The 15,548-nt window shown below is 39.9% G+C and overlaps 1 protein-coding gene across 1 annotated transcript in view; it reads right to left on the reverse strand.

The window, feature by feature from the left end:
- Window positions 1-15,548, reverse strand: part of LOC135709432 (protein sax-3-like) — a 798,478-nt gene that overhangs the window by 245,283 nt on the left and 537,647 nt on the right. The window contains exon 3 of the mRNA XM_065231751.1: window positions 9,462-9,755. Coding sequence (XP_065087823.1) covers window positions 9,462-9,755 — 294 coding nt within the window. The remainder of the gene's footprint in view (window positions 1-9,461; window positions 9,756-15,548) is intronic.

A 15,548-nucleotide genomic window follows, 5' to 3' on the forward strand; every position in this document is an offset into this window, starting at 1 on the left:
TGCACATGGGACTCATCGTTTCCTATCGGTTTGGAGTTCTGCCCATAGTATTGTTTGGTTGACCCATGGAAAGACGAACAATGGGGAGGCGAATTTCATAAATGCTATCGCGTCAATTCTGAATACGGATGTGATCATATGATGGCGATAATACAAATAAAAGCACACAATTGGTTTGAATCATCTTAGTGTCTGCAACCAAAACCTGATTATAATTCTCTTGTTAATGAACTCTGCCTTAAATCTGTTAATTATGATTAGTATAATAATATTAAGTTTGAAAGAAATATTGAAATAATCGAAGAATTCACGCGTAACATCAGAAAATTAATGCAAATGCATATACATCTTCCATTGAATCTGTTAATTCAGGCACAAGCTAATATCATCATCTGTCGAACTGTGCTGCGAGCATGGCTTAAAATTCGAACGTTTTTTGATCGGGAGGAAATTTGCTCGAGGAATTGCTTGAATTTAAGGAAATGTAAAATTTAAAGACTTGTCGTCACAACTAAGAGATTCCCATTTCATTTGTATGGCAATCACGGCCCTCATTTTGAGTATCACTTCCTTTCACTGTATATTGTCGCTAGAGTTGTAAACCGATATAACCCACTCGTGGCAATCGATTTTATTCTAGTTCTGCATTAAAGCGCATTATTCAACGAATACAGTGCACTAGATACGACATTATGTTGAACGTACAAAACGAAAGTGAAATCGATTGTCGCGAGTGGATTATTTCAGTTTCCAACTCTAGCATGGTGCTCCAAGAAATTTAGTATAAGTATTCGCAGAATTGGTCATGTTTGTAGTCTAGTAAAATGCGTTAATATGCGTATTTCAGGGTGTAAGAAGAGTTAAGAGATAAATTCATTCGAGTATGTGTTAAGGGTTTTCTTCATTTTTTTTTAATACTTCAAGAATAAGGATTTTGGTACGTTTTTAATTAAATTTGTGTAACTTTAATTACATTAATTACAGAAAATTATTTTTTAATTACATTAATTACGTAATCAAATTGAAGTACGTGTTTTAATTACAGTAATTACACTGGCACTGCTTTGATTACGCGAAATTAAATTTAATTACATGAAATACTTAATTTTCATTTTTAATTACTTAATTACATAGTTAAACACCTTGTACTTTAAATCCAACGTAGTCAAAAAGGCTATTGCGTGCCCCTCGATTTAAAAGTCACTCTCTGACGGCGTCATTATCCGTAAATTGCCAAACTGCGTGATCGATGTCATCGTAATCGTTTCCACACCGACAGATATTTACGTATGCGTTATCGAAATTATGCGTCGAACACGTTGCATGAAAGAAACGAAACTCGAGTTCATTTAAGAGCTTCGGAATTGTAGAGCCCTGATATGTGCCTTATGAGGCAGTTCATTGTCATCGTTGCTTATAACCTTCCTACCCGGGTCATTTCAATTGTTACACTGAAAGCCAGCAATGTTACAAATGCAGATTTTTGGACACAATAAAATTTGGAACCCCCTCGTTTATTGTGATCCTTGAATGACTTTTTACAAGTTTGCTAGCTCAACAAAAAAAAAAAAATTAATTTTTGAAATGTTTTTTTGGAAATGGAATCACATTTATCTAACCTCTAAATCTTCATCAATCTTTACAATTTTTTCACATACTCATTTTTTTGGGGTTATGAATCAAACTGGAGGGTGACCTGTAAAAAATCTAGCACCCCCAAATAATAATTTTTAATCAAATAACTTATTCATTTATATTCGAATCAAATCAATCAAACAAAATATTCTGAATCAAACGGCAACAAATGGTTTATAGTTTTCCAGTCATGAATCCGCTGTATTCTACAGTCAGGAGTCATTATTGTTATCCCGGCGCCGACTGGGAATGAACCCAGACCTTTTGAGGTAAGCGGCAATCACGCTTACCACTACACCACCACACCATCGGTGCCGCTTTTCTCAAAACTTCTTTAAGGTTTCTACAATTTCCTTGAAATTATTTGAACTATCTTTTGATTCTCTGATCTGCCTAGTTCAAAGATCAATGTTTTGAATTAAATGCCAAAAATCCTTTTTTTCTGCCAACACTGCCGGTGTACCAATGAAAGTCAGACTCCAAATTCGAAGTTAATTATTTTATCGTTTTGGCATGTTCAGATGAAATATTCAAAAACAATAGATCTATCTCATATGCGTAGTTGGAGGGGGGATGGGGGGGGGAGTCACTCATATCAATAGAAGTAAAGTTTAAAACTGAAATAACTTCGGAGTTTCTTATCTTATCGATTTGGTATGTTCAGATGAATTATTCAAAAACAATTTTTCAATTTCATATGCATATTAGGAGATGAGGGAGGCTAACTATACCCCGCCCCCGTCACCCATATAAATGGAGGTAAGGCCTCAAACTGCAATAACTTTGGTGTTTCTGGTCTTATCAAGTTGGTATGTTCAGATGTATTCAAAAACATGTGCTCCAATTAATAGGGGTAGTTAGATATGGGGGGGGGCTTACTGTATGCTTTCTGGAGCTCACTTATATCAATGAAAGTAAAGATAAAGACTAAAATAACTTTGGAGTTTCCCATCTCTCGAGATGGTCGGATGGGTTATTCAAAACATTTGCTTAATCTCATAAGAGCAGTTGTAAAGCGAGTACTACCATTCTCTTCCCTACTCTTTTGGTGCAATATACAATGTCAGATATATTCACACAAATGTCATTGTATTGTAATGATTAAATTTCATTTCAAAATATTCTACGATTTCTCAGGGTACTCTTTTCGATGCTCTTCTATCCTTAGAAGCAAATATTGCTGCTGAATTAGGTCTCGGGTGGATTTCTTGATAAGTCAGAAATTAGCTTCACCCAGTCATATCGTTGACGACCATCAAGGAAGCAACTCGTTGTATCGCATTGAAATAATCTGTATCATTACTCCACTCGTTTACGGCTGACGAACTGTTGGCCTATGAAGGCCCCAGGTTTCGACAACTTCCTGAATCTGGAACTCAAACACTTGAGTTCCAGACTCTACAACCATCTGGCACTGATTTTTAATCAGTGCCTCAGACTTGGCTACTTCCCCTCGTGTTGGAAGTCAGCTAAAGTCATATCCATCCGGAAACCTGGGAAGGATCCGTCCTCACCTTCAAGTTATCGACCAATCAGCCTTCTCTCAGTATTATCAAAACTGTTCGAAAGAGCAATCTACCACCGGCTCCTAACATCTGCCGAACAAAACAACATCTTACTCGAGGAACAGTTTGGTTTTCGGAAAGGTCGTTCGACCGTCCACCAGCTGACTCGAGTGACAAACATTCTGAGACGGAACAAGTCGGTTTCGAAAACATCTGCCATGGCGTTGTTGGAATTTGAAAAAGCGTTCGACAATGTCTGGCATGATGGCCTGGTGTTCAAATTGCAGCAGTATGGTCTTCCATCTTCCTAGTGAAGATAATAAACAACTACCTATCGGACAGGACGTTCCGAGTCTCTCTGAATGGCATCACATCGGATGCTTTCAACATCGGTGCCGGGGTTTCACAAGGAAGCATCCTTGGCCTCATTCTATTCAACCTGTTTACCTCCGATATGCCGGCTCTCCCTGATGGTGGATCGTTGTCTCTGTTCGCAGATGACACATCCATCGTCTACAAGGGTAGGGTCATCGGAGCTCTGACTGCCAAACTTCAGAGAGGCCTGGACGTCCTGTCTGAATATTTCAACAGCTGGAAGATCCGTATCAACGCGGCAAAGACCCAGGTCATCATCTTTCCACACTCAAAATCTCCCAGACTTGTTCCGTCGGAAAATAATAAGATTTGCTTAAACGGCTCAGTGGTGGAATGGTCCAAAGAGGTCGTGTACCTCGGGCTAACATTAGACAGCAAGCTTCATTTCAGGGAGCACGTTGACAAAACCAAAACCAAGTGCAACATCTCTATAAGATCGTTGTATCCACTCATCAACAGGAGGTCTACCCTGTCCCTGAAAAATAAGCTTGCTGTATACAAATAAATCATCCTTCCCGTAATGGAATACGGGATGCCAATCTGAGAGAGTTGCGCAAAATGCCACCATCTTAAACTTCAAAGGATCCAGAACAAGATCCTGAGAATGATCCTCAACAGTCAACCGCGGACTAGAAACTCTAAGGTCCACCGCCTGGCTGGTGTTCAGACACTAGGGTTACGGAGAGCTGCCTCCATCGCAAGGTTCAGAGATTGCTGTAGGCGATCCGACCAACAGATCGTCAGGGGTCTGGCACGTTAGGTTAAGTTAGATTAAGTAGGTAGAATAACAAATTAAAACATTCAAACAACATACTTCACAAGAAGAAAATTGAAAAACATTACACAGTAAAACACAACATGTACAACACAAAATCAAAAAGTTTACCAAAGATGAAGAGCCCTTTTGGCTAAACTCTTGCCCTGTATTAGCAATTGTAAACCACATAACAAATCAAAAATAAAGAAGAATTTTACTACTCCACTCGTTTACCGGTTTTTGCATGAAGCCGGTCACAATTCCGAAAAGGAATCAGCACTGTTAGAAGTGACGTTTGGCTTGGGAGCCCAACTGAAACTTAGCCCACTTAAAGTTAACCCAACAAGCGAAATCCGACTGTACCTGTGTCTGAGACGAAACTGGTGAAGGCAATTTTCGTTTTCTCTTGTTTTTGGTTTTTGACTACTTCTGTGTTTTCTATATGCGGGTGGCCCGAATGGCAGTTTAATATTTCAAATATAAGCTTTGTATAGAAATTTAAAATTTCCCAGCTGCTTATAATTCAAACATTTCCTCACCTACAAATGAACCGACAAGTGGATATTAAATATTTATACTACAACAATTTTCGTTGTAAAATCTACATACAGTAAGCCCTTCCTACCTCCATACCCTTCCTCCCCGCCATCTGTCTAACAACTTATATGAGATTGAGCAAATGTTTTTGAATAATTCATCCTGAACATACCAAATCGATAAAATAAGAAACTCCGAAGTTATTTCAAACTGAAACTATTGTTATGAGTGAGGACCCCCCCCCCCCCCTCCTCTCCAACTACACATATGATATAGAGCAATTGTTTTTGAATAATTCATCTCAACATACCAAATCGGAAAGATAAGAAACTAAGAAACTAAGATATTATTTCAGTTTGGAATCTGACTTCCATTAGTACACTGGCAGTGTGGGTAGAAAAAGCGATTTTTTTTGTTTAATGCAAACCATAAATATTTGAATATCTATAACTTTTTTTATATACATTCAAGCACCGTACTTTCTTTGATAAAATTGTTAGGTACTTCTTGGACTATATTTGAACATAATTAGTTGCATGGTTTATGCAAAATTGTGGTCTCTAGGGATAAAAATGCAAAAATATTTGTTTTCCCTTACTAATTTCCAAATAAATTTCAAACGCAATGCGGAAAGTCGAGTTACAACCAATCGCCCCCAAATTTTGCACAGTTGTTTGGGACCCCACCGGAGGAAAGGCTCCTCCTGAAATCGCCCAGGACTTCAAGACCGATCTGCGCTTCCAGAGTTCGGCCGTTGCAGGAGTCCAGCAAAGCCATCTGGTCGATCTGTTCGAAGATACCAACCTACGTGCCGTCAAGCGTGTCACAATTATGCCAAAGGACATTCAGCTGGCTCGTCGTATTCGTGGTGAACGCTCTTAATTTCTCCGTCGAAATCTAACAAAACTGGCCCTTTTCAGAGCCATTGAAAGATTCCACAAGAGAGTTGGGAAGGAAATTTCAGCTGCTTTCACTGATCGCATCATAGTGAATCCTGATCTTAAAATTGCAACCAGCAAGTACCCTAGAACCAAAAGCGGTGCGATGCTAGTTTTCATTGCTGTGACGACGACTGTAAGGAGCTTAGAAGCAGAAGGATGAAAGCCGATTCTCTATCGATTTCCTCTTTTGTGATCACCATGGCTTCACTTACCTATTTCGCACTATTTCTGCTATTCTCTTCTATCATCCACAACAACAATGCACACTTAGAAATAACTAGTTTTACACGAGACGTAATCCATATTGGAGGCAAATTATAGAATGTAAACAAACATTTCATGTAAAATTAAGTGTTCTCAAACCTCAACATCAGCTAGTCGACGAAGAAAACGTTTGATTGAATTGATTTTCACGTTTCTTTCAACTGATTCTTATGTCAAAAGGCCCGCTTACATGTCTCAGGGAACCGAATTTTACATGACTTTTTAGTAGTGTGTGGTATCAATGAATGTTGGCCGTCGAGTTAACGTTATCCGACTTTCTTAGTTGCTCCTCCGTGAATAATCAGAACTTATCAACTTGCACAGTGCGGTTGTTACTAGAGACCGAGAATTCCTCAACATCTCCACGGCTGTCTCGGGAAGGATAGTTGTGTTAGTGAGGTAGGTTATTTTTAGATCAGGATTCATGTGGTAAGTGATGCGTTCGGTTAAAGCAGAATTTGTTTTTATTTAAATCTAGTTGGGATAGGATAAGGCAAAGTGAAAAATTGCAAGGATGGGGACGGGTCTGGGATTGAACCCCGACCTTCTGCTCAGTAAGCAGAAACGGTAACCATTGAGCTACTGGGCCTCGTCGTAATGCTACATGGACATGTTTCGTCTAGGAATGATTATCTGATGACTGTGTTTGGAAAGCAGCATAAGCATGTACGTAATTGATGGATTTAATAATTAATTCGACGCTTATGGACAATGCTGGACATTTACAACTTTTTCAATAGTTTCTTGTAGAAAATCAACAATCGGAAGCATTTCTATCGTCACGTAGAAATATTGCTGATCGATTGGTGATAATTTTTTTTAAATTGGACCAGGGGCAGCTGAGTTATTAACGTTCAAAATCTTTCACAATTTTGTTTCATGTTCCATTTTCGGTTTTCACAAAGTGTGCCCCCATATAGAAATCACAGACGTAGTCCTACCTCAAAATATAGATAGAGAAAGCCGATTAAACGTCATAAAGAAAAGAATTTTCAATCTTGAAACAATTCACGCTAAAAAAGTTGAAAATAGTAACTGATTACAAGAAAAAGTGATTTTAGTGAGTTGGCCTTATAAAAAGAGACTTTTCAGTGACTGGCTTGAAAAAAGTGCCGAAGTCAATAAGAAGTGACTCGCTACCAGCCCTGCGTCGGTCTCTGTTCCGCAATTTAGTTCTTATCACCGACGGACATCGATTGCCATTCATTGCTAGGGGCATTTAGGCCGACATTACAGCCATTTCCCCTATATTTTTTATTTAAATCTAAAATCAGAATATCGTAATAATCAATTCCTACGCTCAACTCCGGATTCCAAACCATGCCTCCACTTATGCCATCAAACTCCAATGAGAATAATACAAACTCATCAAGCAGCTTCTCCGGCCATTTGTCTGCATCTGACTTCCCAAGAAGCAGGCAGCAGCGATTTGCATTTCTGTGGCGCCTTCCGTGGGCCGTGGATCGTAGGTCCCTCCAGACACCACTCATTCATCAACTGCGCCGGGGACATGTCAAAAATGAAAAACACAAGCTAAGACTGTAGCGAGAAAAGTTTGCCACCAAACCGCCACGTATCGATGATCGTATGCCGGGGATCCAGTTTGCCCGCAGGGCGGCCGTTTCTTTTTCTTGTGGTTTCTGTTTTGCAATTTGATAAATTTGATGAAACCACAAATGGAGTGGCTGTACTCTGGTAGTGCTTCGAGTTCAATTTGGATTGTGTTCTCATCTGATGTGAGTCGCTCACTCAGTTTAGGGGCTTCAATTGTTGTTGCTGTCGAATGGTGCTCCTAATGCGTTCTGACGTTCTACTCCTGGTCAATTCGGTAACTCGATCATTTATCGTGTCGTTTTCCATTGGGGGCATTGTTTACATTTTGGCGAGACCTCGGATCGCCACCGCCGCTTTAAGGAAAGTATATTTCTCAAAACCACAAACCCCGTCTAATCGCCAACACCCTGAGTGAATAAAAATAGATAGATTACACCGGCAAATGGTAAACCAGGTCACTTTCGTTACGTCCAATAAATTACAATCATTTGAATAAACGATGCTTCACCACAGAGAAGGGGACGTACGGTAACTGAACCGGAGACATGATGCGGTAAGTTTCCAACGAGAGGAGGCTCGTGGGCAGGCATCAATTACTCCCTTCGGTGACATCTCCTCACTTGTCAACTCAATTATAATCAACGATAGAGTGTGGCGACTGAAGCGACTTCATCCACGCCATTTCTTGAGGTAGCTGAGTTATAAATCGAATCAAATGTACCGTGAAACGGGGTATCTTTGATAATGCGAATAGTAATGAATAAATTTACTCTCTGTATTATTTTCGGATTGAAAACACTGGTCTCATTTTGTAGCTTATGGTTATACTTTTGATATCGTATGGAGTTTTTGTACTGTATGTTTCACATTCTTTTCAAATACTAAAAAAAAACAATTTTCTTATTTGAAAAGGCACTCAAACAATCACAAAAATTCAATATTGTCTTTGTTATGGCTTAAATATTTATGATTATATACTCATTCAAAGGTAAATATTTCTTGAACTAAATTGTTTGAGATTCACACCCGTTTTTCTACATTCATCAAGTATTATCAAAGCAAAAAAAAACTGACGTTCGGTTACAAGGCAAAACAATTGTGCAAATGCAAAGATTTTCGTTAAACATATTATTCTCGAATTCACTCTAGGATCCTCAGTACCGGTGAACTATCAAAGCTACCCCGCTTTACGGTACTTAGAATTTTTAAAAAGTAGGACTTTCTGATCTCACATTGTTCGAACTACTTTAGGTCTTCATCGTAGGAAAATTGTGTCTTTCTCCAGCCAACGGGAAATCCCTTTAACTCGACAGTCAATTACTGTCACCCGAAGTCGATCATCTCCGGGCGGCACTAACACATTGTGACATGAAGATGTGTCTCCACGCAGCGCATCACGCTCTAGGGGAAAAGTGGCCAATTTTCTCCATACGCTCAACGCGCGAGACAGCGAAAAATCCTGTAATTTACGACTATTACCATCGCTATTACCATAAAATTGACACCGTTCCTACGAATGAGAGCCAATCCGTGAACTAATTGGTCGGAAGCGAACATGAACTTGATCTGAACCTGTAATGGGGACCCATCGTTCGTCTATCGCTCCTCACACCACTGGCAGGGCGGACACCTTAGTTCCCCACCCAGCTGCAACCCGGTCCGTGAACATGAACCGTGTAATTATGCTCTGCACATTTTCCCCGTCCCCCCCCCTTGGAACCGCCAAGATCGGCGCTGAGCTGCTACCCTCCGAGTGTCATTAGCCCCGCATTCCATCGCGAGTCGTGCACGAGCGCGGGGTGAAATAATTGTTTCTAAATAAGTGATTATTTATGCAAATCGCTAAGCAGAAAGACTGTCACCATTGGTTTTTTTTCTTTTCTTGAGACTCACCTGCAATCTGCAGCGTCGCGTTTCGGCTCTGCACCGTTCCGGCCGCGTTGCTCGCCACACACCAGTACACTCCGCCGTCCTGTTCCTTCTTGCTGTGTACCGTCCGGAGGAAGAACAGCGACCCGGAGGGAAGCAGGACGTGGTTCGGAGTAAATTTGACCGGTTCACTATCCTTGAACCAGCGGATCTCCGGTTCCGGTTTGCCTTCCGCCTTGCAGTTGAGGGTGACGGGATCGTTTTTCGGCACCAGCACGTCGCTGGGATGTTCCGTTATCCGGGGCGTCCGGAGTTGAGCTGAAATGGGGGGGTGGGAGAGAGTGGAAAATCAAACGTTAGTTTCTGACAAGGCAAATCGCACTAATGGTTAGGGTTATGCCTATGTGGGATGAGAAGATTATGTCAGGCGAATATGCAAATTAATAATCAGGTTGAGTCATGCTCCTCTGCTGGTGTGTATGAGATGTGCATTTCCCAACAACACAGCACCGGGCACAGATAGTGTTATGTGAGTGAGGAGACAGCTTTGGCTTTCACTGAACTGGGTGCTGCCAATTGCCAACCGACGAACGACGACGGCTGTGAAATTGAAGATAACGTATTTAAGGCACCTGGAGGCTCAGATCGACTCCAAAGGTCTGCTGGTGCTTCTATCTTCTACGGGATAGCTGTCATTAGGTTTTTCCTGGAATAGGATGAAAATCCCTATCATCGGAGGAGAAGTGAAATAATACTAACAAGGCTTTTCCGTTTCAGAAGCTCAGCGATAATATGCCTCTTTCTGAGAGTGCAGAGATCAAACGTTGAGCGAATTAAGATGTATTATTTGTGATGCTGGATTCTGTGAGGGATTCTATGACTTCCAGGTGTTGAATTTCTTTAGACACTAAAAACCCTACAGGGTCGACAAGAATTCCTCTTCCGTTTATTTGAACGAACTATTTTGCACATTAACGGGGCTCATTTTGAATTTGAACCCAACCAGAATTTGCCATGTTTTGCAACAGAACAGATTCTGTAATGTGGTCACCGGAAGGTTCTTACAATATTTTTATAATGTTTTTGTTTGCTTAAATTTCGAACAAAGTTTTTTTCCCCAAATGCATTGCACCTTAAAAATCATCTCGTGAAGATTTTATACAAAAAAATGCATTGGAAAAACTTGCTTGTACCAAAAATCAATACGAAACTATCGATTTTAAATTGGCTCCTCCCAAGCAAATCGATTAACGTATCCCATTGTAGTTAAAATTCTAGTACTACACTATGTTTGTTTTGATTCACTATGAATGTTTGACAGATAAAAGGAGGGGTTCGTGGATTGTCATATGTTTCGAGGGGTGCATCGATTAGCTTGGGACCGAAGATAGTACCAGAGCTGAGCCAAAAAGTTGAGCACGTTTCTTCGGGTCCTTCTGGTCTTAGAGTTACCTCTATGCTTGTACGCTGCAGAGCACTGTAAGAACTGCTATTACATTAAATTTGATATATATACCTTTTTGTAACTAGACCTGTGCGCCACCGCGCCACGCCGCCGACGAAATTGAGTCGGCGCGCCGCCGCCGAATAAATTTATGTCACGCTGATGAAAAATCCGATTGACCCATGTGGGTAGATTCTACCCAAATTTGGGTAGTTTTGAAATAGCGTATGCATCTTGAACGCGTTGAAATTAGAACTTGTGTTCACGCTCGTTCGTAGCTACTTAAAATTTAGTGAAATCAACTCAATTTAATTAAAACCAGATCTACTCTCAATTGAGTAACATAGCCAGGATTGAATTTTGAGTAAAACGGCTAGGTATTTGTTGACGAGTTATTTCTACTCATTCCCATAAGATCCAAAATATAGGGAAATGAGTCAAAAAATACACAAATGGACAAACATTTCGGTTTTTTTTTGTTTTTTTTTTCTTTAGGATTAGAAAACCAAAAACTGAAAATCATTTTATTCAAGCATTTTATTTTATAGCAACCACGGTGACTGCAATTTGCTCCATTTTCTAATGATTTCTTTCGAAATTTTTAAATGTTCTTCTACGACGGAAAGGCAAATTCCGTATTTTTACATTATCACAACGCCGTTTTTTTGAGTCAACAAATGGGCTGAAAACTAAAAATTGAGATCCACCTTTATTTATTTATTGCTTGTGAATGTTAATCAAACTCACAAATCACAACTGCTCAAGATTTGATGTTTCAAAAGAAGTTATGAAAATGAGTACGTCTGACTAATTTTTGAGTAACCTTAAGGCCGTTCGCAATGCTGTTGTATTTTATAAGGACATTTTCAATTTGATACTAGAACAGAAACGCACCTCTCGCAATGCTGAGTTGAAGTTTCATAATTCGAGCACTATTTTGCACCAGATTTGCAACTGCTCGATTATTCTGTTTTATTTCTGAGCGAGTTTGAAGCACGAATGGAACTCTGTTTCAAATTTCTTTGGATGTGTTTAAAGATGTTTCGAAGAGCTTCACAAACAAAAACCGGGGAATTTTATATAGAACAGTAAAGTTTATGGAACTTGATGATTACAAACATCTTTTAGAACTGAGCGTTGCGCTGATCGTGTTGCAGTTTTATTTTTGACAGTTTCAAATTATAGAATATTCGAGTAGTTTAAAACAGTTTTGATACTCAGCATTGCGTGTATGAGGCAGCGATTGTCATTTATGGCGATAAGCTCCAAACCGGATTAACTTTTAATACCGTCCCAGTCTGAATGATCTGCTAAATGTTTGCTTAAAGTCGTGTCCATGTCGACATCAAAGCAGCCGGATATTCTTGATCGAGATTTAATCCGAGGATAATACCAGTTGAAGCTTACCACTTGTTGTGTTTTGACGTTTGTTCGCACTTTCTCTAGGAGAGGAGGTTTTGGTGATCATTTTTGTCTGTTGCATTTTTTTTTCGAGAATAGCCTTTATCCACAGTTCACGTGGTGCTCGCTGTTGCTGTCCATCCACTAGATGGACGTCAAGACAGCTTTCCTACACGGAGAACTAAAAGAGTATCTCTATATGGAGGTTCCAGAAGGCGTGAAATCGAAATCTGGCAGCGTGTGCAAGCTACAGAGGTCACTGTACGGTTTGAAACAGGCCCCACGGTGCTGGAACGAACGTTTCAACTCAACGCTTCTGAAACTGGGATTTCATCGATCCATATATGATTACTGCCTCTGTTTTTTTTAAAGTGAAAATGATGAAATCTACCTGGTGCTTTACGTGGATGATCTATTAATAGTTGGAATAAACCTTAGAATAGTTGAAGCACTGAAGCACCGTCTTTCCGAAGAATTCAGTATGACCGATTGCGGTGAAGGAAAGTTCTTCTTGGGAATACGACTCAACAACGACCCGGATTAAGGTGCACTGATGCTGTCACAAGAAGCTACTGCCATCAATATTGTTGGAATGTTGGACTGCAATTTCACCAAAATCCCAATGGAGAAAGGACTTCAGCAGTTTAATTCTGAGGATTGTTCCAAAATATTTGTTGGGTAAATTTCATGGATGTTTTGTGGATAATTCCAAGTGAATTCCAAACAGAAATCCGAGGAGAATCCTAAAAGAATACTATTGAAATCGAAGTGCGAGGGTTCCATTCTTAATAATTTCAGATAAGAGTTTCAAGGAAATTACAAGGGCATACCAAAGATGAATACTAAGATGAAACAGTCGGAAGAAAAACTTTCGATTTTTGTGTCCTCTTTCACGGTCCCTTTCATCCAAAGAATACCTCCCGTATTCAAAGTAATTTTGTGATTTTGCTGCCCCCTCGGTAGAGATGAAATTTTGCGCTCATTTTGATCAAAACAATCACACCAAAATCAGAGATGTCCCATTTTTTAACTACTCGATTAACAACTAATCGATTATTTTTTGTTCCCTGTGCTGCCATTTTTCCACCAATGAGAGTGAAGCACATGTTTGAACGATCGGTGATGATCCTCTGGAGATGTTGGCATGATATAACCGATTACAAATGTTTTACTCGTTAATCGATTAATCGATTATTCGAATGGAAATCGGCCATCACCAGATGAATCTGAAACGTCATTTCAAATATAAGGACCGTACATAAATAATGATACAATTTGAAAGGGACCAGGACTAATCACAAATTACTTCCCCAACGGTAACTGAAATAAACACGAGTGTTCACCGGTTGGGCATAACAAGATGCATTTATAAGGAAATGCAATTCTAAAGAAATATAAAAAGAAATCAGTGGAGAATTTTTAGATAGTTCTTTGCAGAACTTCAAGACATTTCCAATGGATCGCATGGGAATTCTAACAAGAATTCAAAACTGTTTGGAAATGCTATCTAACATGAAGCTTTAGTGTGATAATTTATTAGCTAGAAGAAAGGTCTGAAGAGGGTAGGTGGAATTCAAGCTAATTTCAAAATAATTATCAAGGAAACTTTAGCAAATTCTTGTGATGATCAATTCTAATTTAATCTTAAAACAAACTCCGTGTGTGGAGTTGGAGTGTTATAGGCACACAGTTTCGGGGCAGTTATAATGGAACTTTCAAATGAATATCAGAAGGAATTTCAAATTCATTTTAGGAATTATGAAAAGATTTCTGTAAATGTACAATGACTTCATGAAAACCTTTAGAACATTTCAAAGCAATTCATAAAAGAGTTCTTAGCGAAATGTTATAAATCAGACACTTATAACAAATCTGATTGAGGGTAATAATTATATCAATAAGCGTCAATTTTGTCCAAAATAGCCGCTGAAACTAAAGAGAGAGTCACTTTTACCGAAGAAAACAAATCAAGAAGACTGGCAACTCTTCCATTTTCTCATACGAACGCTATGAGACAGGTACAATCGCGTCATCTGCCGCTCAAAGTTAAATGCTTCGAACGAAATTGATAGCAAAGATTACATCCTCAGAAGAAGGGTTTGTGTATTTGCCCTTTCGTCTATGCGTTGCTTCCACCTTCACTCAAGCGCAGCGCCATTGTATCTGTCGCTTGGATTCTGGCAAAGTTGCCAGTCTTCTTGATTTGTTGTCCTCGCTTTTACTCAATTGTGTGAGAAATTTCTAAAAACGTTCGTTACTCAGCGCTGAGTAATCTACGTTTTTTTTAATTTCTCAAACAACTAAGTAAACGTGACTCTCTCTGAGTTTGTCTTATCGGCCGTGAAGACCGTAACCTTCTATCTAGTAGAGGTCGCAAGTTAAAGCAAGCAATTAGAAATTAAAAAGTACACTATCGCCCCCTGGTGAACAAATCTTTAATTGTGATGTACACCATCCTCTATGTTTTATTCACTTGAACAACTTTCCTCAAGACAGCAACCTTCTATCTAGTCAAGATGCTAAGTTAAGCAAGTAATCAACCAACAGGCATTATCCAGCTCAAAAACTTTGATCAAGACGGCCACAATCTATCTAGTCGAATTTTTAAGTAATAGATTAGAAGCCAAAAGCCGCCCCCTGGTGTGGAAATGATCAACTGAGCAATCCACCATATAATAGTTAAGCCCAACACGGATGTTGAATCTGACTGAAATTTGAGTTCCGTTTACGCAAATTCGCAAACACGCAAAATATACCGAACAAAATCTGTACCGCGTAAACGACACACGGACATTCTATGAGAAGCTAAATATTTCACGCAAAGGCTACGTGCCGCAAGCCGATATGTGCAAGGACTTGGACGGTAACCTTCTCACGAACGAGTGTTAGGGGATTGAGAGGTGGAAGCAGTACTATCACGAGCACCTCAATGGCGATGCAGCAGAAAACGAAGGTGGCACGGCAACAGACCTTGAAGCTCGTGCAGAAGACGACAGGCTACCGGCCCCTGATCTTCAAGAAGTGGAAGAGGACAACGGTCGGCTGAAGAATAACAAAGTAACTGGAGTAGATCAACTACCAAGTGAGTTATTAAAATACGGTGGTGCAGCACTGGCTAGAGCGCTGCACTGGGTAATTGCCATCATTTGGGAGGAGGAGATATTACCGGAAGAGTGGATGGAAGGTGTCGTATGCCCGACTACCATGCGATCACACTGCTGAGCACCGCCTACAAGGTACTCCCCCAAATTCTATACCGCCGCCTG

The sequence above is a fragment of the Ochlerotatus camptorhynchus genome, unplaced genomic scaffold, assembly GCF_037179485.1.
Source record: "Ochlerotatus camptorhynchus isolate MF236.1 unplaced genomic scaffold, CSIRO-AGI_Acam_v1.1 ptg000361l, whole genome shotgun sequence".
In the NCBI taxonomy this organism is placed as follows: Eukaryota; Metazoa; Arthropoda; class Insecta; order Diptera; family Culicidae; genus Ochlerotatus; species Ochlerotatus camptorhynchus.